Source organism: Agelaius phoeniceus, chromosome 2, assembly GCF_051311805.1.
Source record: "Agelaius phoeniceus isolate bAgePho1 chromosome 2, bAgePho1.hap1, whole genome shotgun sequence".
NCBI lineage: Eukaryota > Metazoa > Chordata > Aves > Passeriformes > Icteridae > Agelaius > Agelaius phoeniceus.
In genome coordinates, this window is record NC_135266.1 from 5,451,202 (window position 1) to 5,474,959 (window position 23,758).

The following is a 23,758-nucleotide window of genomic DNA, read 5'->3' on the forward strand; positions in this document are numbered from 1 at the left end:
TGGGGTGAGGGAGAAACAGCAGATGAGGAATTTCTACACCTGTTGTGTGTGAGGGGGGAGCTCAGGAATAGAAAGTGGCAGCCAGGAAGGGAAGGAAAAGCAAAGGGAAGCAGGAGAAAAGAAAATTCAGGTTGAGAAAGGCATCAAGAAAGGCTTTGAAGATCACTGGGAGGAGAGATTAAACAGAAACTAAATTAGTTTTAATTTAATCTGTTCGCTCTCAGAAGAAATCAGTGAACTCCCATCCAAAGAAGTGCAGGCAAGGCAGAAAGAGAACAAAGGGGTTGCAGGGAGAATCAAATTTGAAGAAGAGGCAGGTCTGGACATGGGAAGCAGTTAATTTTAAGTACTGTTTAGTGAATGTGTCACTAATGAATGTGTCAGGGATAATGAGAGCTGAAACTTGTGGTAGAAGCAGCCAACCTGGCCACAGGAACTGTATGAGAGGTGCTGTTACACAGCACAGAAGCGGAAACAGAGATTCTCCTGTGAATGAGACAAACTAAGAGTTGGTTGGGTAATTTTTTTTTCCTAATCTTGTTTAAATAAATCATTCCCAGTAACTTTGAACCATGATTTACCCATCTGAGCACTCTGGATTAGCACAGCTCCATTCCAGCCTCTCTGCTTGGTGCAGAAGTTCCCTCTTTGCTCACAAGCCTGATGTCCACATGGCTCTGACTGTGCAGGGGGAAAATGGCAATGGAAAAGGAGCCCTGAGAAGGCTCCAGGCAGTCTGGCAAGGGGATGGAGCAACTGTTTTGTCAGTGGACAAATGGTGGCAGTGTGGACAGGGTGACAAGATTCCTGCAGCAACTGTGTTGGCTTGACACAGCAGTGACGTGCAGAGGGCTGAGGGCAGACCTGCCTTGCAGGAACATTTAAGTAGCTGTTCCTATTGCCAAACTATTAGCCAGATCTTTAAAAAGTGGCCTAGCCCAGGAAAAGTGTTATGTAAAACCAAAATAAAAAAAAAAAAAATAGCTGACTTGCTACTGTTAAACCAGGGAGAGAGACACGGATCATGAAAAAATGTAGGGTATTCCCAGTTTAATGGGAACAGGATAATCAAGTAGATTCCCAGTGGCAGAGGGAATACAAGACCTGAAAGCAAAACTGCTTTGGGTTTAAACTGAGCTCCCTAAAATGAGATTTGCTTTTTATGTGGCACTTTCTTCCTCCCCTTGCTCTCTGCTCTCAAAGCCAGCGAGGTGATGTGGGGATGATCTTCCAGAAGCCTTGAGAATGAGGAACGAGGTGGAGATGACAGATCCATCATCTGTGACACGCATGACTCAAAGGTATCCCAGCCCTTTTGCACAGCAGAGTCACTTTTTAAACATCCCAACAGCAAAACGGCCAAGCCATAGGGCACCCTCCTGAAAGCACATTCCTGACACTTGTATAAGAATGGTTTGGGAAAAGGGGGAATATTTAACAGCGGGAAGAAGATGTGACAGCACTGGTCCTCCCAGGCGGAGTTTCAGTAGAAATAACCCGGTGTGTGGTCAGCATCTTTATTTCAGGGCATGGCAGGACCCGAGCAGCGCCCGATCCGTGGGCAGGATCCTGAGGGACAGCGCAGGTCCGCCCTCACTCAGACCCCGCGGTTCGGGGGTTTGGGGAGAACAGAGGGGCGCAGCTTTGGGGCTGGAAGGGTCGCAAGGCTCAGCAGGGCAGTTTCACCCCACACAGGCCGGAGAAATTCCTGGGACAGCCTGTGAGGAGCCCCCAGCGCGGCTCCCGCACTCGGGGCTCCCCGGCGGGCGGCTCCCGGGGGCACCCCATAAGGCGCGGGGGCTCGCAGCTCCCAACAGCCGAGGCCAGGGACTCCCCCAAGCCCGGGGAGCAGCGCCCTGAGGCGACCCCAGGGCGAGCACCAAGCGCTGCCCGAGGGAACGCGGCACAAACCCGACCGCCACCGCTCCCCTCATGGCGGAAACACTTGGTACCTCCCTTCTCCCCCCAGCCCCAGCAGTGGTTTCACCCCCCCGCCTCACACACGGCGAGGGGCGTGGCCTCACCCTCACGGCTTTCCCCGCCCTCTCATCCATATTCATGAGGAGAGACGGGCGGCCCCAATGCGGAGGGGCGGTGCACCCAAGCCCCGCCCCCGAGCGATGAATATTGATGAGGCGCGCCGTGGCGTCGGGGGCGGCGCGGGCGGTGATTGGCCGGGCGCGGCGGCGCGCGGTGACGCGCGCGGCGGCGGTGCGGGTCCCGATTGCTGCAGCCGCTTGTCAGTGTGACGAAGATTGGCACCCGAGGTAAGCGCTGTCACTCAAACCCCGCTCCAGCCCCGCCGTCCATCACGGCGCGCCCGCCGCCCGGGCACGGCCGCACCGGGGAAGCGGCACAGCGGCTGGGGAAGGGGCGAGCGGGGCGGCGGCGGCGGCGAGGGGAGAAAGCGGCACCCGCGCTCCGCCGCCGCTCGCACGGACCGGGGGGTTTAAGGGGCGGTGGCGGGCGCGGGGAGGGGAAGGAGGGGAAAAGCGGGGAGGGGTGTGGGGGGGGGAGCGAAGCGAGGAAGGTTCTGGAACGGCCGCCGTGCGCCCGTTGTGTCCCGGCGGGGGCGCGCGCGGGGAGGGGACGCGGGAGCGCGCGCGGGTCCGCGCGGAGGAGGAGGAGGAGGAAGAGGAGGAGGAAGGAGATGGGGGCGATGGGATGGGGGGGAAGGAGGGAAGAAGGGAGGGAGGGAAGGAGGGAGAGGAGGCGACGCGGTGCTTAAAGGGGCAGCGCCGTGCCGGCCGCTCCTCGGAGGCGGTGGGGGGGGAAAACGGGGGGCGCTCCGGGGCCGCACCGCGGGCTCGCTCCGCCGCCGCAGCTGCTGCTCCCCGCTCTCCTCCTCTGCGCGCTGCCATCCCGCTCCCCCGGCACACCTGCCCTGCCCGGGGGGAGGCGGAGATGTGCCCCGCTTTGGGGGATGTTCCCCGCTTTGGGGGACGCTCCCCTCGCTTCGGGGGATGTCCCCCCGCCTGCCGTTCGCAGCGAGCGGAGCCCGCTCGGGTTTGTCCCTCGTTCCCGGCTCCTTTTCGCTGTGACCCCGCGCTGTCCCGGCTGGGCTGGGAGCTGACACCTTCCCCACAGCCAGGCCCAGGGTTGCCGGGTGTTTACGCGGCCGCAATTAGGAGCTGAGACTTGACACTGGCCAGAGGCCCTGCTGGGGATGTGTGTAAACAATAATAAATCAAGCGCTGGTTTTATCCCCGAGTGTTGCCTCGGTGAGCCGCGTGTCCCAGGTCTCATGGAGCAGCCCCTGGCTTTCCTTCGCTCCCACCACGCCGGAGTTGGTCAATTAACAATATAATAATATGAGTAGTTAACACGTTCCTGTGATAATGCTCTGTATAGATTATTGCTATTTTAAAAAATATAATTCATTAAATATTTTCTTAAATGATGATATATAGTGGAATTTTATAGACAGGTCACAGTATTGGCTTATTTTTTTCATCTACTGCTTATTTTTTTCATCTACTGCTGCTGAAGTTTTTAGTCCCTTTTGTAGTTTTGTCTGAGTAAATGGTGTGGTTTAGGGAGGGAGAATCCCAGAATTATTTGAGTTGGAGGGGACCTTAGAGCTCATCTTGTTCCAACCCCCTGCCATGAGCAGGGACACCTTCCAATATCCCAGGTTGCTCCAAGCCCCGATGTCCAACCTGGCTTTGGACACTTCTATGGATGGGGCAGTAAATAATTTATTCCTCATGCAAGACCCTGTATCTGGTATGAAACCCTTAAAAGTGAATGAATTGCTGGTTTGTTGGCTTTTTTTTTTCCCCCCGCTTGCACTTGAGTGCTGCCCAGGCAAGATTCATTTTTTTGTCCTTGCCCCTCTTTGGAATAGGTTGTGTGCATTCCATTAAACAGATCCCAGGAGCAGGGAACATGGCATTATGTTCTGGATGTTGGAAAACACTTGGGCCAAAATCCTGTGGAGGAAAGCAAGAGGCTGTAGGTCACTCTCAAAGTATGCTAAATATCTCATTTAATTTTTTTTTTTTTTACTAAAAAAATCCTTTTTTAGTTTTTACGAAAAAGCGCACGTTTAGTTAGCTCCTAATTTTATTCTCGAGCATGCTCTTGCACAAAATTTCATTAGTGTAGATTGTTTGATGAGGAGAAGTGTAACGAGTGTGGCTTAGGCTGTTCTCCCCACTGTGCACACAGTCACAGGTTGGTTGTTCCCTGTCCTCTGTGGGGTATAATCTGTTGTGGGCTGTGGGGTTGCATCCCTTTAGCTGTGGCTGTGTGTGTGGTTGGACTGAGATGGCTTCTGCAGCTGCATGGAGCCCTGGTCAGTCCCTGTTAGCTGCATGTGTGAATTTTATGGATTACACTCAACCAGGAAACAAGATGTTGTGATTGTATCAGAAATCCATCCTTACATGGATTTCCAGACTCTGTCATTGCTACAGTATCAAGCAACAGCAAATGCATTTTGAGTGCGTTTTCTGTCAAGTAAAATCGCAGATTTATCCTTTTTTGAGTCTGTGTGTCATCACATATAGAATCATTACATTCAAATTTTCAACAATTTCTGATGGAAAAAAATCCCCTAAACATTTCACATAATCTATTCAATATAATTATTTTTCTCACTAATGTTCTGTCTTCAGTTTATTTTATGAACTATAGAGTATATTTTTTTGACTGTCACCACTTGACATATTTTCTTGCCATCTCATAATGAAAGTATCCACAGGAAAACTTCAGTGTAGGTTTTACTGTGTTTTCTTTCCATAATCTCCAGTTCAGTGGTGAAAGGCAGAGCTCAGTGTGCTGCAGTCTCGGGGTGAAAAGGGAAAGTCACAGGGTAAAGTAGGGGCTGTTGTGCTGCACTGACATTTTGGAGGCTCAGATCATTTCTCATTCATCTCCCCAGTGGATTTTGGCCATGCATTTTTTTAAAGTGTGTTTTACTGGGCTGAATTTTTTTCTTGTTGCCATTTCCCATTTGCTGATAGAAAACCCAAGAATTCTTTGCATTTTAAGTACATTGTTGTTGTTGTTGTTAGGGTTGGTGGGGATTTTGTTTTGTATTTGGAAATTACACTTGGGCATGTAAAAAGTCAAGCTGGTATTAAGTACTTACAGCTTTGATTTGTACTCTTAATACAATTTGTAATATTTGGGTTAAATAAAAATAATATTTTAAAGCTAAATCCTTGTAATTTTCCATGATAGGACTGAAAGGAGTTCAGGATGAATTAAATATAAATTTAATTTATTTTAAGTGCTTTAATCTTATAAAATGCTAAATCTTCTGGAAGCTGTAATTTCTTCTTCAGAATTTTTCAACTGTATTTTTTCCAAGCTTTCCAACTGTATTTTTCTGTACTGTAAATGCAGTGCTCGAATAAATCTCTAATAATTCTGATTGCTACCACAGCAAGTTTGGGAGTGTTGAGGAGCAATTCCATTTCCTGGAAAAGAGGAACTCTCTGGTGAAATGAAACCCTGTGTTAGTGGCCGAGGGTGACTGATCACAGAGCCACCACTGTGGCAGTGGAACTGCCTGTTCTAATGGCCATGTTAATGTCCTGAGAGGAGCAGCCCAAATTGTATTTCAGAATATTATGTTGTGGTCTGGCAGCCAAATGTTGCCTCTGCAAAACTGGCACATATGTGAAAGCTTACAGTAAAGCAGATTAATATTTTTATTTTGGTCTAAGTAAGACCAAATGCAATTTTTTTTGTGTGTGAAATTAAAAATGTTGCAAATGTTACTTCTCTTGCAGCAGCAGCTGGTTACTTCACTTCTCACTTGTTCAAAGAGTCTGTAGGTTTAAAAATGAGAAGTCTCAGAGGGGTTTATTTTGCTACAGCTCAGTGCTGCACAAAATGTAAAACAACTTACTGCTCTTCTAAACAAGAGGATTCCAAGAGCAAGGAGAAAAAGCTGCTGATGGAGTTCTTTCATTTGCTTACTTGATGCCAGATGTTGCCAAAATCTTTTACCCAGACCATTTTAGATGTCCCCAAGGGAATTGAACAGTGAAATATTCACACTTGTGGCAGCTTCTTCACTTTGTTCACTGTGAGGTGGTTTCATGCCAGAACTGTGGAACATGGGATTCATCAGGTAGATCAGGGGTGGGGTGGAAAAGAAAATAATGGCCCTATGGATCTGGAAATGCCAGTTTTGTTGTTCTGGAGCTGTGGCACATTTTTATCAAGCTGCTGAGGGGCAGCAACGTGGTTCCCCTGCCAGCAGTGAGGGGATCCCACATCCTGTATGGCACTGGGAGGCAAATGTTGGTGCTAGAAATGGAAATAAAACTCAGATCTTGTTCTGGCATGGTTGGTTCTCATCCTCCAAAGGAACACTTTGTTTGGGGTTTGATGTGGCAGCTGCTCCAGGCCGTGGTGTTCTCATTTTTTAGTACCAAGGTGTACAAAAGAGGTATTTGCTGTTAAAGCTGAGGGCTGTTTAAGTACACAGAGAGTCAGAAGGTGATTTTTGAAAATGGGAGCTGAGTGTGATGATCACAGACTGTCCCTCACCCTGCTGTGCCCAGGGATCTGCAGCTCTCTTCTGCAGCTGATGAAAAATACAAGCAAAAGGTAGAATATGGCAGCTTACTTCTGGTATACTGAAAGAGGCATCTATTTCTTTGAAACCTCCAAATTCCAATTTTTATTTTATTGGTGAGGTTTTGAAATTGCCTGTGCTTTTTCTTGATGGCAGAAGAAGCTAGGAAGTGTGGCTGTACTTCACATCCTGCTTGGCTTTTTATGAGTTACACAGCAAACAAAGCAAAGGAAAAAGGATATTATCATACTTGCTGAAAAATAAAGTCCAAGCCTTTTATATTCCAAGGAAACAGAGGCAATTAGAGAACAGAAATTGGATCTTTATATGTTTTTGATACACCTAGAGAACAGGGGAATGAAAATATGTGTGCTGTGTTGTATGATTTTGTAACTAAAGAACTTCTGGGTCAGTCTGTGATCACTTAATTTATGTTTTCTAGCCCACTTTTATGTGGTCTAGGCTATAATAGTAGCAATACCACAAGGAAGATTACCTGGTTCTCTTTCTTATTATTTTGAGGTGTTAATTTCAGTAGCTTAATTCTTAGTCCTACTGAAATTTGCCATGATGAATATGTTTGAGCAGGGTTATTCTGCCAACTTAAAAATGACTCAGCATCTTGAGAATGACTCTAAGTAAATATGTTCATTTATAAAAAAGGCAGGATTCTTCTTATTTAGGAGCATATCAGCAGCTGAGTTGTGGATTTTAGTGTTGCAGAGGGGAAAGGATCATAAAAGCATTCACATGGAGCATTTGGCTGTTCCTTGAGAACCTTCACCACACCAAAACCTCTTGGAAAACCTGCTTTATATGGTACTGGGCAAATATTTATTACCTAAATGACCTGAATATTCAGTGAGTGTCCTCCTGTCTGCTGGTCCTTGCACGTCACCTGCCTGTGCAGGCATCACCTGGACCAAGCAGTTCAGCATGATGCAGTTCACAGCAGTAGGTGATGGGTATGTTTAATCCTAAATTGTGGTTTTTTACCCCAGAACACTTAGGCAGCAGCCATAACTCCTGGGAGGATGGAGACCTGTGTTTGGGAGAGGTGGGAAACAAGAGTGGAGCAGGAAAGGAAGAGTTTTTATTTCATCCTCACTTCAAAAAGAAAAGAACAGTTCATTTTAAGACCTAAACTCAGTAGCAAAACAAAGTTAGTTGTTCAGGTTTGACCAAATGTTGGAGTCAGAACAGGGAAGATTCTGGGAAAGTTAGTGATGGATTGGAATTGGATTTCACAGAGGGTTGCAGGGCCAGGATTTTCTGTCACTTTCAGGTTTTTTGTTTCACTTTCAGGTCCAAGTTAATGCTTGATTCATTAATGGGGTTGTTATTCCAGAAATCATTAAAGATATAAAAATTAAATAATGGTAAGGGAACATCTTGATCTTGATGAATTGTTTAAATGCCAAAAATGTGTAGAGGGCATTTTCTTATCCATTCAACATCCAAAGTCCATTTTAAATTCATTTATTATTTAAATAAAAACTCCTATTCACTCTTCAACTGTACTTCAACAGCATCAGGAATTCACCCCTTCATAGAATAATTGGAAACTTTCATGGTTTTATAATAAAAAGGTTGGAAAACATAACATATGCTTACACAAACTGCTCACATTGTAAAGTATTCAATGGCAATAAAGGCAGAGAGGCTGGTGGTTATTCTGTGTCTTCCTTATGAAACCACAAAGTATAAACACAAAACAAGATTCATTTCAGTCATAGTTTATTGGGTGCTGATGCAAATCATGATTAAAATAGGATTTCCTGTTGCTTTGGATTAATTTGCCTGGAAGGAGATGGTTGCATGAGTGTCTCCAAAATTAAGAATTTTGGGATGTGCTCATGTGGATACTCCAAAGGCTTCGGTGGCAGAGGGATGGATTTGTGTCTGGGGTATAAGCAACCCTGTTTATCCATGTGGGGAATGCCAGAGAAATGGTGAGGCTGATGGAGTTCTCACCTTTTTTTCTGTTTATTGAGTTGTTTTTGTCTTTTTTTAATGAAATTTGGTCTGGGATGTAAAGAGTGTTTGGAGTCTTTCCAGTGCCACCCTCCTGTCACAAGAGCAGCAGGGCAGATGTGACACCATCTTCCTGATTTTTGGGTCCAACATGTTCTGAAAGCACATTGGGTAAAAACTGAGGGCAAAAACTCCTTCTCTGTCCTGTAACAATAAATATGTGTGAGGATTCATGATGTGAGTGTGAGGATTCTCATGCTGGACCCATAAAGTCCTTCTGTGTGTAGTGTTAAGGATACAGAAAAAAAAAAAGGAATCTTCATTGATTATGTGAATATTGATGGTGGATGAGAGTGATGGGAAATATTTTTGCTCCCTCATACCCTAATCCCTCAAGAGTCTCGGAACAATTAAAGAGGGAGGTTTCCTTTCCCCCAAGTTTTGCTTTTCTCTTGCCAGAATTGCTGTTTAGTCCCCTAAATTCCTTACTATTACTTTATGGGGCTAATAAAGCAGGGTCAAATTACAGTGTGAATTGGGTAGGAGAAATGAGATGCTGCAGGAAGTTCCTTGAATTTGAGGATCTTTCCATAGTCAGAAGAATGAGGATTCTATTTTGCAGAAGGTAGGAGAGCAACCTGAGGATTTCCTTCCAGAATTCCAAGAGCTGCCTGGGGGCAGGATACCTGGCATACATCATTTTATGACTGGATTGGGTAGAATTCCTCATCTTTCTCATCCTTGTTAAGAAGGACTGTGGTAAATTGGTGATGACATGCAATCAGGAATGTGAGCCATGATTTTGCTCCTTTCCCTAGAAATATGCTGGTGTACACACCAAGGATGTGTGCAGAATCAGGAGCTGGAGTTCTTTTATCAGTTAACAGCATATGCAATTTTAGCTCATAAAGTGGCACATTTTTTATATATATATATATATTAATTTGTTACTTGCATATAGGAGAATTTATAGAATTAAATGTACCAAAAGTAGAGTTTAAACAAGAGTGAGTTGCTAAAGGAGCACAAATCTTTCAATGAGGTGGTTTGTTGTGGGTCATGCTGTGTGACAATGTGTGGTGGTGCTTGGGAGGTGGCCTGTGGTATGAATATTTTGTATGGATTGTTAAGATCTGAGATGGAGGGATATGAAAAGAGGATGCTAGGAAAGATTAATGGGACAACAAAGCAGTGGATGCACTGTTGGAGAGGCCTTGCTGAATAAAGTCACTATTATAGCATCTCTGTCCAAAATCCTACATGTAAAGAAAGGTTGATGGTAGCTTGGAGTGTAGCCTGTATTTCTGCAGAAATTCAACTTTAGCTGTGGATTTTAATTGATTTTTAATTTTCCATTTCTTAAAGTATAATTTGCATTCATTTTTTTAATGTAATCTCATATTCATCAAGATTAACATATAAATAACTCTATTGCACCACCAAACAATAAAGGGAACAAAGTGACACAAAATAAATCTCATTTTACTGCAGCCCAAAATTGGTTTTGTGGCTTTTTAGGGCTTGACTCCCAGGGCAATTGACAGCATAGCTGTTGTAGAGTAACTGAGTGGCTGTATGTGTGTGATGGAACTCCCTGAGGCTGGTATTATATTCCTGAACAGGAACATTGTCTTTCTTAAAAGTATAATATTCTAAATAATGACTGTACTTTTTAAGTACATGAGACAGAGGAAATGGAAGCCACCTTGGTGCTAAATGAGGAGAACATTCTCATTGAGCACATTTTTAATAAACTTGTCTGCATCAACTTCATATTGATTTGTTTGTCTTAATTTCTGTGAATGACTCTGCGTGGGCAGGTCAGTGGAGATGGAAATGAACTGCAGCAAAGGTGGAATGAATCCTGGATGTTGGCATGTGTGCTCTACTTACTGCTTCATTATTTGAACCAATTATTACTATCATCATTTGAAACTATAAAAATACATGGATCTTAATGTCTGCTCATATTTGTTCATGTGAATGTGCTCACAGGTCTCTGCATCCTGTGATCTGAAATGCAGAATGAGAGGGTGACTCAAACAAGGGCTCTTCAGTGCTTGAATGAACAAGTTCCTATTTGACTTTGTAGTTAAAACCTCAGTGCTGATTCACTTTCTGAGAGACAAAGCAAGTTGCCCTTTGTTTTGGTTTCATACTTAGGTATTTTTATTATGATGGCATTACTTTAAAGCTTGTCTGCCAGAGGAATTAAAGGAAAACAAAAATTGGCAATAGCAAGTCCAGGTGAAGACTGCACAGTGCCTGGGTGTTGTCTCCACCCTGTAACGGTGTATCTGCTCCCTCTTCCTTTTCCCACTGAAATGTGCAAGGCATCATCATCTGCAAGCTCAGATCTCTCTTGTCTGATATGTTTTAAGGTTCAGCAGTGTTAAATGTTGTCCAGTGTCTCTTTGAAATGGGCAATATCACTGCAACATCCTTTGGCTCTTCTCAGCCACATCCTTCCCTCTGCAGCATCATTCACCCAGGCCTGCATTTCTTTAGCACCTCTTTTTTCCTGCCCTGGATATCTCATAAACTGTCCAGAAATTTGCTGTTTCCAGAGTTTCAGCTGAGGGCTTTGCAGGCAAAGGCTACTTCTTCATACTCTGAATATTGTGTGACCAGATCTGGCAGCAGTGGCCCAGCCATTTCTTGGCTGCAGTTATTTCTGAATGCAGGAGCGGATTTTCAGGTTTGCAGCAGTCCTCCTTATGTCTGAGCAGAGACAAGGAATGGATAATTCATCTATTTGTCTATCCTGATTTATCTGTCAGTGACCTCTGTTGTGAAGATGCCATGAATAGTGAGAAGTCTTTTATTTGAAAGTAGCCCAGTAAATTGAAGTGAGAATGAGTACCAAAATGCATGGCATGTGAAGAAGGGAATAAGAGGGTTACACTGTCCTCAGAACAGAATTAAGAAGCTGCAAAAATGAGAGAAGCCCATTTTCTGAAGACATAGATCTTGGACAGTTTAAGGAAAAGTGGTAAGAACTTTTAATGTGCCATCTGCTCCTTGAACCTTCAGGACCAGGTCTATCACTTTGGGCTGAAACTCCTTCTTGCTCAGTGTTCAGTCTCTAACCAATGGCTGAAATTTAAATTGCCTTAAAACCTCTCTCATACCTTCCCTGCCCTGTTTAGAACCAGGTTTCATGAACCAGAGATGCCATCTAGATTGAGTGGCCCTTCACATTTTGTTTTTCTGTAAACTTGTCTGAAAAACATCACTTCTTGGAAAACAACACATGCATAAATTTTAATTATTTGAAGACCAATTCAATTACCAATTTCATCTTGCTTTCAAAAATGTTGGAGTTACTTTCTCTCTAGTTCTTGTTGTGAACTTTAGCTGTGTGAGAAACAGATAATCAGATTCAAGATCTCAGCTGTGTTTTAGCCATCATTTAATTTCTGGTGGCCTCTGTGCAACCTCAGTGTCTGGAACTTCTCCTGAGATGGTTTTTTAATGCTTTTCAGCAGTTGTGTTTTCTAAATATGTTTTCACAATCTTTGCTACTTTGCTTTCACAATCCTTACTACTTTTGAAAAGTAGCTTCACTGTATCAAATGGGTGCTATTAAATGTAATTAAAGTAATTTTAAGTGGTAATTTTTGGAAAACTTTTTTTAATGGCCAGATAATCCTGTAGCAGAACCTGTCCTCACAGAACAGAGGATCCTAACAATGGCCCATTTCTAGCATCACGCTTTGATTTTACCATGGATTATATTCAAATGATGATGAAGGAGATTTAAATAGGGGAAAAATATCTCTCACCTTTCTTGATTTTGTGCTTAATTTTCACAACAGTGGTGAGTTACTCCTATTTGCATTTCATGGTTTTATTTTTGGGATGTGTCTTGTCTAGTCTTGGCAGACAGACACTGAGCCAAGGAGTAAAATATGAAAATTTAACAGTGAGGGAGTTATTATACAAATGGAGCCTTCTGTTAGAGGTGTCAACAGACAAAGGTGAATGTAGAGAATGAATGGAATAAGATGAGAGAAAGATCAAATAATGGGATAAGAAGTTCAAGTGTGGGATAATGGGTGTGATTAGAGATTATTAACGATGCAAAGATTTGCAAAATGTGCAAAAAAATTCTTGTCTGTTCATTAACACTTGATGAGGGAACCACATAATAAAACAATTTTTTAAAAAAATCATATTGAGTCTTAGAATGTTTGTTCTAAGGTGTTATTTTCTTCTGACTGTTCCTCTGTTGGTTTTTAGGTTTCTGTCATCCACCTTGTACATAAGTGGGATCTCTGTGCTGGAACAAGATAATGTCTTCAACTCATTGAAGGAAAGGGGTGAGCAGCTTTCTCATGGCCAATATTTTATCTTCTTTAGAAAACAGCGTGTCTTGGAAATAAATATCATCCTGCATCGTGTTGAAAAGGAAGCCAGTTCTTGTTGCTTTTCATGTGTCAAAGAGAATTGATTTTTGTTTCTTTTTAACTTGCTGTGTGAATGTAAGCATCTAATGTTGCATAGCAAGTGCCAGGACTGAAGTTAAATAAGAATGAACAAAAAGCCGTGCTGAATCTGCCAGTCAGGCATTTCTCTCTGAAGGACTTCAAAGAAACATGTATGAAGGAAAATGAGAAGGAATGATTACTTGTTAACAAGTCTGTTGGGCAGTTCCTTCACAGCCCGAAGAGGGTCGGTGCTTAGGTCGTAGCCTGAAGCGTAACTATTTATATCTCTTACAAACATCTGTTGTAGCTTGTGTATGTTCAAAATGATACCACTGATCTCCAGCAGCTCACTTGTACCTTCTGTTAACGTTACTGGGTGGTCCCTGTGCCCTTAATTATGAAGGAGTAAGTGGAGCAAGCCAGGAGTGGAGTGATGAGTATTAAGTGATCACTTGGTGTGTGTGTTTCAGCTCACATTTAATCTCTTCTCTTACATACTCAACTTGCACAAGCTCTCCACATTTCTAATTATGATTACCCCTCTTCATTTAGCTTCCTTTCTGCTTTACATTTTCCTTCATACCTCATTTTATGAAAGGCTTCTCTTTTTTTTTCCCTTTGCTTTGTAGACCATGATCTTTTATGAATTCCCTTTCACCACAGGTATCAGTGGAGTTTCTGATTGCAGGTCATGCATTAGCTTCCAGTTACATGACCTTAAGTTTTTCCTTGGGTTTTCTACACATTTTACTTTCAAAATAAATAGAATGAGAGTTAGTTCTGTGTGAAGCAGACCAGCAGACTCACCCTCAGGTTATTTTTGTCATTTTTAAGTCTTTGACTATAACACAAAAACACACTTTTCCCTCTGCTCTCGATTTCTTTCACAGAGAATACTTGGCATTTGGAAAGGTAAGATATCCAGAAGTCATATCTATGGTTGGGTTCCCCTCAGACACCCAAACACTCTGTGTGCTGGTTGGAGCTGGTCTGTGAGCTGAGAATGGACACACAGAGTGGGTCAGCCAAGAGCAGGGCTCATTGGAGAGCACCCCAACCCCTTCAGACCACGTCAGCTGCTTTCCATCACAGCCACCTTCAGCAGGGAGAGGCCTGAACCAGCCTGCCTGACTCGGTGTAAAAAGCATCAGAAACCATGCACGTGTTGTGTGAGCTTGGTGGAGGAGCTGTGGAAGTAATTAGCTGTGGCAGTGATAAACATCTGGGAGCTATAGCAGCCTGAGCATCTGCTGGGGCTGTGCCTGCTAACGAGCCCTGGCTGCTGCATCCCAAACGAGGCCATGAAAGCCAAATCTGTAAATACCTTCCCGGTTACTTTTCTTAAAGTTTAACTCACTTTGTTTCTTGTCTCTACTGAGTAATGAGGAAATGTTTCTTTTTAGTGAACAGAAGTAATTCCTCAGTTAATTGCCTCGATTTAAGTGTGTGATTAGCTCAATTTGTTCTTCTTGATTTGCAGTGGTTGTCTTCACTAAATCTCATCAGTTCCTATCTCTCCTAATAGCTTAATCTTTTTCTACTGTAATTATAAGTCAGAGGGGAAGCTCTTGTGAGAAATAAAGGAAATACCCATGTAGAATTCTTTCCAGTCATTCCTCTGGGAGAAAATATGGCCAAAGTCCTTCTAGATGCAATAATCTATGGATCTAGCTCAAAGCTGTGCACCTCCTTTCTTCTTTTGTGGGACCTGAGGGCCTTCCAGATGTGGAAGGTCTCTTCATTATGGAAATCTGGAAGGAGGGGTTACTCCAGCTTGTCTTGTTCTCCAAAAATTCTTGCCATGTCCTACTGTCTTTACCAATTTACATGTATTATCTTTGTGGCCTCTCTCCAGGTTTTTTTTCATGCCACAAATATGATCTTATATCCCTGTGAACTCTTAAGACTTTCTTCCTTTTCAGCAACTTGTACTTTATTTTCTCATTTTTGCCCAAGAATTTAATCTTTCTCCCACAGTTAAACAATTTCTTTAGCAGTGTTTTCTGTGCTTTTCTTAGCTTTAAAATAATCATTAAATAGTGTTTGCTCTTTCTTTGTTGATCGTTTCAACTGTTCTGCTTTTATTTTGAGGGTAGTCTGGTCCATGCTTTGGATGTCACAGTCATAAATTAAATGTATGTCTTTTGAGAAGGAAGAAAAGCAGCATTTTCTATGTGTCTGTTCACTCTGTCAATACAGACAGGCACTTGCATTGGCTGTCAGCTGCCATTTATGAAAGAAAATAAATGTTTAAAACATCAGACAAATGCTTACAGGGCTGATGCTTCAGAATGTGTTCCCTTAAAGGATTTTGAGAGGTGTCTCACTTATTGTGGCAAATGCTGATTGAGCTTTTAACACGAAATGATTTGTAACTAAAAAAAAATTAAAATCTGAAGTACTTCTATCAGTGAGTGCACTTAGGCTGTTCCTTTTTTATTTTTCATTTTGGTGGGGAAATCAGTAATGTTTTTGGAGTTTCAAAGAAAGAATACTGATGTTCTGTAAAAACAGATATAACCTAGTTTTTAGAGGAAACCAAGCTTACATCATCTTGGTGAACTTCTCTGGTCTTTGAAGATGTTTAAAAAAAGATTTTAAAAATTGCACTCATACTTAGGAATTACACTGAGTGAATTTGATGCAAAGTAAGGCTTGAGGTTTCTCCTGAGGAGTTTGGTTTGTCTCTGTGCCTGAAACTGTTGTCAAAGAAGGGAACCTTGAAATTTGTCCTGTGTTTGCAAAATGAAACACTCACTTGAGACTGTTATAATCTGCAGGGGAAAATATCCAGAAATGTAAAAATTGCTCTTAAAAATGGTCATGTGCAGTAGTAGTATGCAATAAGGGAAGGACTTAAAATAGTTGAAAAATTTATAGTGATTGAACACATTGAAAAAAAAAATTTTGTTTCAGATCTTAAAATGCTGAAAATTTTAAAACTTCGTTTTTCAATACTGACATAAGTGAAAGAGAGCAGAAAGCCTGGAATTATTACCTGGATATAATGTTTTTCAAGACATCAGCACTGACTTCTTTTTTAATATGGATTTTTTTAATAGTAGCTAAACATTAGAACTCCTATGTGTCAAGGAAAATTGACTTCTGTGTTAATAGTTACTGGTAATAGCTTAATGAGTTATGTGATTTCAGTTGTAATGGCTGCAGATCTGACAAGAAAATGAAATGTGAAGTAATAATTTGTTGGCTACACTCTATCTGGTGGTGGTGCTTTCCTAATTTATTTTTTTTTAATTATGGTATCTCTTAATTTAAAAATGTTTAACTCATCTGGGCACCAAACTCCAGCTAATGCCTAGAGAGATTAACATGATGCTTTTACTTGTGTTTAAATCCTATTGTAATTAATATTTCCCAAAGTATCAAATGTCTCTGAAATTGAGAGTTCTGAATTCCTAGGTCCTTTTTGAAACTTTATAATCACGTGGGCCCAATTGTTTAAAAATGGTTTGAGATTGTTCCATTCTTTGTTGAATCTTAAATGACTTGGATGGCAAATTCCTGATGTCAGAAGTGATTTGAGGCTTCGTCTCTGAAAGTGGTTTCAGTCCTGCTTTAGAATCTGGGATTCACACCCAAAAGTGAACAGGGTACTCCTTAACATTTTGCATTTGGTTCATCATTTTAAACTGTTATTATTTCAGTTACAGTGATGCTCAGTGGGTTGGGAGCCTTTTCAAAACACAGAAACACAAACCTGCCCATTTCTAGATTTCATGTATGACCTTAGAATGTCAGTTAAGTAGTGCAGAAATTAATGCTAAAGTTCACTTGAGCTTGTGAGTATAAAAAAACCTCAGCCTCTTACTAGTAGTTTTACTTTAAAATATAAAGAGACAATGAACTTTTTGCTTATAAAACCTGTTACATTTCCAAACTGAATTTATTTGTTGTTTGAATTTGCATGTGGCCATTGTTGTCAATAAACTCTCTGAGAGGTGTGCATCAATCTGAATTTCTACCTTTATTTTTTCTTCACCCTTTAGAACTGGATTCTCAGTGGCCACTTTTTAAACTGACTGTTTGTTTTTCTTTAAAGACTATTTGTTCACACTTAGGATGATTTGACACAATTAATGTCTTAATAACCATGATGGCAACACAGACATTAAGTATAGACAACTATCAAGATGGACAACAGGTAGGTGTGTTTTCATTTCTATAGGAACCAAATACACTTAGGAAGAGGGGAAAAAAACAGTGACTTTGTCCTTAGTGCCTGCTTTGGCATTGTTTAAGCTGGAATAATGAAACATAGTCATGCATATCTGGTAATGTTTCTCTTTTGTATGATGGGCTGTGTAGTTTTACACTTTAAATTGATAAATTAAAATGCTGTTAACTGGAGGCAATTCATGGGGTGGCCTCTACTCTGAAGACCCATTTTTCTGTTACTCTGTGTCAGCCCTAAGCTATAACTGCAAATACTTCTGTCAGCAGATGGCAACAATGGGGAACTGTCAGAAAAAAACCAGCAACTTTCCACATCTCCTGTAAAAAGTTCATCTCAATGCAGTCAGGTTTTTGATTTTTAGTTTTATTGTTTGTTTCTTTTATTGCAATTCTAATTTGTCTCTCTCCTCTCACCTACTTTACATATTTGGCTTTATTCCCCCAGCAAATACCATCCTGTGGCAGTGAAAGTAAAATATGTTTTTTTCTAAAGAACAGATTGGGAGAGAGCTTTTTCTTCCTATTTGTTGTATATTTCAAGTTCTCAGTGTCCAAGGTAGACAGGCAATTCAGGTGCCTGCTGTTTTTCTAGTTTGGAAATGGCCCACAGAAAAAAACTTGCAGTTTTAAGTGAGCTGTTTCCTCCTCCTAGGGCAATAGAACCCTCACTGAGCACACTCCCTCCCTTCAAACTCTGCAGATTTATGGCCAACATTTATAATCACTTGTCTGAGTCATCCCCTTCTAATTTGCTCCTCCTTCCTGTCATTAGCTAAGAAATTAGTCCATTAGTTACTTTTTTTTTTTTTTTAAGCATTCTGGTTTGAAAATCATCTCTGCTTGCTGAGGGAGCTCTCTGCAGGGCAGGCTGCTCTGTTGGGTGGGAGATGCTGAATTTTCTCCGTTTCTAATTTTTCTAGGAGATGGCTTGGCCCCAGTAGGTATTAAATAACAAACCTTTTGGTTGTCCCAGATAGTTAAAAATACTATAATTTTTTCTGCTGCATTTATGTGGAAATAAATTAATTTCTGTTAAAGTCAGGTTCTCTAATAGTTTCTGGAACTGTCAGTTCTGGCTGCCTGGAGGTCCCTAGAACAGTGCCTGTCCTCTACCTGAGATAAAAGAGAATTAAGAGAAAAGATTCCAGTGTTTTCATGCCTTTGTGCAGATGCTCAAATGGGAGAAAACCAAAGAATTTGGGCTAAGGGGTGGAAACTGTGACTTTCACAGTTCAGGTTCCTGGAAGACCTTTTAGTCCAAAAGATATTTAACTGGAGGTGATGCAAAAAACACTTGGAACATCTTCAAAGCACCCCAAAGGTGTGCCCAGCCTCCTAATGCAATTTAGGAGGTGCTCAGGTGAAGCTGTGGCTCTGTGGTGCTTTTCCATGGTATAAATGTGGGTTAAATGGGTGTGTAGGAGGAGTTACTGCTGTTCTCCTGTAGTTTGAGAGCACTAAAATCCTTGGTTCTTGCAATATGTAAAATGGAGTGCTAAGGGGCATGGGAGGTTATGCTCCTATAATTGAAGGACTGGAGGGACACAGAATATTTTAAATGTGCATTTTAATGGACAAAAAAACCTAGAAGATCCTTTTCTTCAGTACCCTTATACAATGCACAGTAAAAAATAAAAAAAGAAATCTTAAGAGCATAAACTTTTCTTTACATTGATTTCATCCTAAAGGATTTTTATGCACACATTCCCATGAACTTTTTGGAGCAAAGTACTCTAGGCTATTCCAAAAACAGCTACTTCAGAGACAAAATGCTTCAACAATTTACTAATATCTATCATTCCCATTTTAAAGCCAAATGCTAAAACTTGGAAATGACCTTTATCCATCTAAAAGTGTCAGGGATTAAAAGAGAGGTTTTGTTGCTGCTACAACTTCTTGTGTCACTGCCAAGTCACACCAACCTTCTGGCAATCTAGGAGCCCTTTGCATTGCTCTTTCCTAAGAACACAGCACCCTTATTTTACGTCAGGGCTACAAATTTACTTTTTTTTTTTTTTTCCCCTACAGATGCAAGTGGTAACAGAGTTAAAAACTGAACAAGATCCCAACTGCTCTGAAACTGATGCCGAAGGGGTGAGTCCTGCCCCTGTAGAATCTCAGACTCCAATGGATGCAGACAAGCAGGCCATTTACAGGTAGTGATGGACTCCTGTTCTGTCTTTTGAAGGGTGAAGGATAGGGGAGAGGATTTGGGGGTTTTTAATAAATAAATAATAAGTAGCATAAAATCAGGTGATTGCTTGGCTGTCTCCATCATTTGTAGGGAAAGAGTGAGACCAAATAGGCTTCACTGGCAGTCATCAGCCAAGGAAAAACCTCCTGAGCCTGTGGGATTTTTTTAATTTCAGCCATTTTAAAGGGTATTCTAAGAGTGGTTGCCAAATTTAGAAAGCAGCTTTACCCTTTAAACTGTGGTCACTATTTGTCATATTGTTGTTTTTATCTTTAATACGGGTTTTTAATTTTATTGTAATTAGGTCGATCTTTACTCCTCTGTTTCTTTAGGGATAATAATCTATTCCCCAGTAATTACCTCAAAATGGATTAAATATTGATATATGAGCACACTAATTTGAGATTTTTCAGTGAAAAGTGCTGTGCTAACCAATATGCTCAGTTTTCACAGGGTTGAGTGTTCTTTCACCTTAACTACTTTATAAAGACAGAAGTATTACTGGTTTTCAGGTTAAAAAAAAAAAAACAAACAACCACCAAAACAGGAAAAAGCCAAACAAAACACCAAAAAACCCTCAGCCTGAGGCAGAAAGATGTATCCATTCATTTACAGACTTGTGCTAACAAAATCTTCTCCTTAGAGCATGATTTCACAGGAGGCCTCTGAGCACAGCCTGAATATTCTTCTCAATTTTTTATTTAGTTATTTCCTGATGTGTAAGTATGGCCCACATTGAAGAATAAATTAATTTTATCAGGCTTCATTTAAATCTACATTTATCCTCTTTTTAAATCCTAAATCTCATTTCTAGTGCACTGTATTAATCTGTCTCAGTGCCACTCAATTACAGTGAATTAAACAGTCAGAGCTTTTTTGCTTGTGATTGTTCTCTTTAATTAAATATATACATATTTTACTGCTGTATTTGCCTCTGGAGTGGGGTAAATCAAAATGAAAATAAATTTTTATCTTATTTTGCTCTAGCCAGTGCTGTTATATGCAGTCTGTTCCAGAACTTGTCACATTCACATGAGTGACTGTGAGCTTTTCTGAGCTAGATGTCTTAATTTTCACATAAGTGAAAATACTTATTCATGTATTTAAACTGTTTTTATTTCTAGGCACCCACTATTTCCCTTGTTAGCACTATTATTTGAAAAATGTGAACAATCTACACAAGGCTCAGAAGGCACAACTTCTGCCAGTTTTGATGTAGATATTGAAAACTTCGTGAGGAAGCAGGAGAAAGAAGGAAAACCCTTTTTCTGTGAAGATCCAGAAACTGATAATTTGGTAAGTATTGGCTGTTTCTTTCATTTCTGAAATAAACATCACATTTGCAGTCTCTTCCTAATTTCTGATCTCAACTGGTCCTTGTAGTTTCTCCTCTCATTTTTCTGCCTGTGAGAGATTCTTCTTTATGTTAATGATTAAAAATATTTTTTAAAATTCCTTCTGACCCCCTTTTCCCTTTTATCTGTAAATTTACTTTGGGCTCTTCACAGTTGTTTCCTATTCTCAGCTGACATGAGTGTATTGGAGACAAACAGAAAAAAATCCTTTCCATAGCCAGACTGACTCTGCCAATTAATTTTAGCGTGTTGGGTGTTTAACATATTTATCAAAAACATGTAATTGATGTAATTTTTTTCCAATTTTATTTAAATCATGCTTCACCTAGTTAATGTGAGGGAAGAGCTATTATAAGATTATCTTAGAAAGTCTTTACCATATAGAATTTTTTCTTTCATGTCATTAACTCCTTTAAGCTTTCTGAAAGTCATTCCTGTGATGAAGCTGTGATTTCCCTATTTTGAATACACCTGCCTTCAATATTTTACTCAAAAATGAGAGTTTGTTCTGTTCTGCATGAAGCAGGTCTGCTGACTTGTTAAGCCTCAGGTTATTTTCTTCATTTGTAACTCTCTGAATCCAACACAAAATTACTGTTTTCCCATATTTCTCTAACCCATATTTCTCTAATTTCAGAAGCACATTTGAGGTCTAATAGCTGGAATGTAGTAGCTGTGGCTCAGTGGATGAGGAAAGAACAGTGCTTGTGGTTTATCTTGACTTTTGAGGTGTCTTGCAATGTTCTCATTGACAAACTGACAAGACAGGGACAAGATAAATGAGCAGTGAGGTGGACTGAAAAATGGGTGAACCCCTGGGTTCTGGTCAGCAGCAGGAAATCCAGTTGAGGGCTCCCATAAGTGCTGTTCTCCAGGGACTGATTGTGGAACCAGAACTGTTTAACATTTCCATTTCTGACTGGGGTGATGGGGCAGGCTGAGCCCTCAGCAGGGCTGCAGGTGTTGCCAAACTGGGAGGAGGGGCTGATGCACACATGGCTCTGCCACCATTCAGAGGTACTTCATTGCTTTTGGAGAAGCAGAAAAATGGGAACCTCATGGAATTCAGCAAAGGGAAATGCCAAGTCCTCGTGGGGGAAAAAGACAGACTGACTCATCAGGGCAAGAGGAAATGGGCATGAACTTAATCAGGAATGGATACGAAACACAGGAGGTTCCATTAAACCTTTTTTACTGTGAGGGTGATTGAATCCTGCCCTATAGATCCCCTGTGCCCCATAAATGCTGAAATCCTGCCCCATAGATCCCTTCTGCCCCATAGATCCTGCCCTATAGATCCCCTGTGCCCCATAGATCCTGAAATCCTGCCTCATAGATTCCTTCTGCCCCGCAGATCCTGCCCTATAGATCCCCTGTGCCCCATAGATGGTGAAATCCTGCCTCATAGATTCCTTCTGCCCCACAGATCCTGCCCTGTAGATCCCCTGTGCCCCATAGATCCTGTCTGCTCCAAGACCCTGAAATCCTGCCTCATAGATTCCTTCTGCCCCACAGATCCTGCCCTATAGATCCCCTGTGCCCCATAGATCCTCTCTGCTCCAAGACCCTGAAATCCTGCCTCATAGATTCCTTCTGCCCCGCAGATCCTGCCCTATAGATCCGCTGTGCCCCATAGATCCTGAAATCCTGCCTCATAGATTCCTTCTGCCCCATAGATCCTGCCCTGTAGATCCCCTGTGCCCCATAGACCCTGAAATCCTGCCTCATAGATTCCTTCTGCCCCATAGATCCTGCCCTGTAGATCCCCTGTGCCCCATAGATCCTCTCTGCTCCAAGACCCTGAAATCCTGCCTCATAGATTCCTTCTGCCCCATAGATCCTGCCCTGTAGATCCCCTGTGCCCCATAGATGCTGAAATCCTGCCTCATAGATCCCTTCTGCCCCATAGATCCCCTGTGCCCCATAGATCCTGTCTGCTCCAAGACCCTGAAATCCTGCCTCAGATTCCTTCTGCCCATCTGTGGGGCAGAAGAAGTCCCAGAGAGTTGTGGAGTGTCCATCCTTGGAGACATTCAAACTCAGCTGGACATGACCTGAGGAACCTGCCCTACCTGACCTTGCTTTGAGCAGGGGGGTTGGATTAAACCATCTCCAGAGGTCCCTTCCAACCTCAGCTGTTGGTCCCTTTCAACCTCAGCCAATTCCAATTCTGTGGCTTCTGTGAGCCTCCAAAGATTGGTTTCCCCAAGATCCTGCTTGCCTTGGCCTGTTCCCTGTGCTTTTGGCCATATATAAACACTCTCAGATCCAGCTTGCATTGGTTGTAGCTGGGTCTGCTGTGTTCAGAAAGTCCTTCCTGTCATTGACCTGTTTATGGTTTCAGTTTGTGGCTCTAGTGACAAAGTCTCTTGGATTATGTGGTGTTCTCCTTTGCTGATGGGCTGCACAAACCTGGCTGGTTTTGCTTGAAGTGGGTGAGGAATTGTTTATGTCCTGGATTCCGTGGCTGCTGAGGTCAGTAGTGGCTTAAACTGGAACCACATTGCAAAATCAAAAATCCTTGGCATTGAACTCCTGTCCTGTGGTCGTATTGTGAGCTGTGACTTTCTGTTACTGGATACCAATGAAACCTGAGTGCAGCTTGTCCTCTGCCTGTCCTGGAGGCTGGGAGCTCTGAACAGCTGACATTCTGACAGGCTCCTCATTTGGTGTGGGGCAGTGAGCACAAGTTTCTCTTAAGTTGTGAACTGGCTAGCATGGCTTTCAGTCTCTTTTCAGCTTGAAATATTGGTGCTTGCCGCAGGGAAGGCAGTTTTTCTGCCTCCTGTCACATATATATTTTTAATAGAGATTAAAAGATCTCTGTTTAGTAGCAAGAAACACTGTTGTGCAACTCTGTTCCATCTTCTGCTCATGCTGTCCTTCCCTTTTTAACTCCAATGTTAATTCAACCATTCGTCTGAAAGGAGAAGCTGTTAAGGCTGATAATTAGACTGGGCTAGAAGGGTGGAGCAGAGTCAAACAAATAAGGTGTAAATGTTTGCTCAGTAGGATCACCTCGGGGCCAGAGCTAAACTGAGATTAACTGAGCATCACAACACTAAAGAGTCAAATT

General features: G+C 42.0%; 1 protein-coding gene across 3 annotated transcripts in view; it reads left to right on the forward strand.

Annotated features, from left to right (window-relative positions):
- The first annotated feature begins 2,158 nt into the window (after positions 1-2,158).
- Positions 2,159-23,758, forward strand: part of PKNOX1 (PBX/knotted 1 homeobox 1) — a 41,263-nt gene continuing 19,663 nt past the window's right edge. The window contains exons 1-5 of one of the 3 annotated variants that reach the window (XM_054628517.2): positions 2,159-2,267; positions 12,752-12,831; positions 17,000-17,101; positions 19,162-19,289; positions 20,452-20,623. In XM_054628517.2, the coding sequence (XP_054484492.1) occupies positions 17,051-17,101; positions 19,162-19,289; positions 20,452-20,623 (351 nt within the window). In that variant the 5' untranslated portion in view covers positions 2,159-2,267; positions 12,752-12,831; positions 17,000-17,050. Of the gene's footprint in view, positions 2,268-2,838; positions 3,955-3,984; positions 12,832-16,999; positions 17,102-19,161; positions 19,290-20,451; positions 20,624-23,758 lie in introns of those variants that run through there. The other 2 variants (XM_077171294.1, XM_077171279.1) reach the window with 2 other exon arrangements.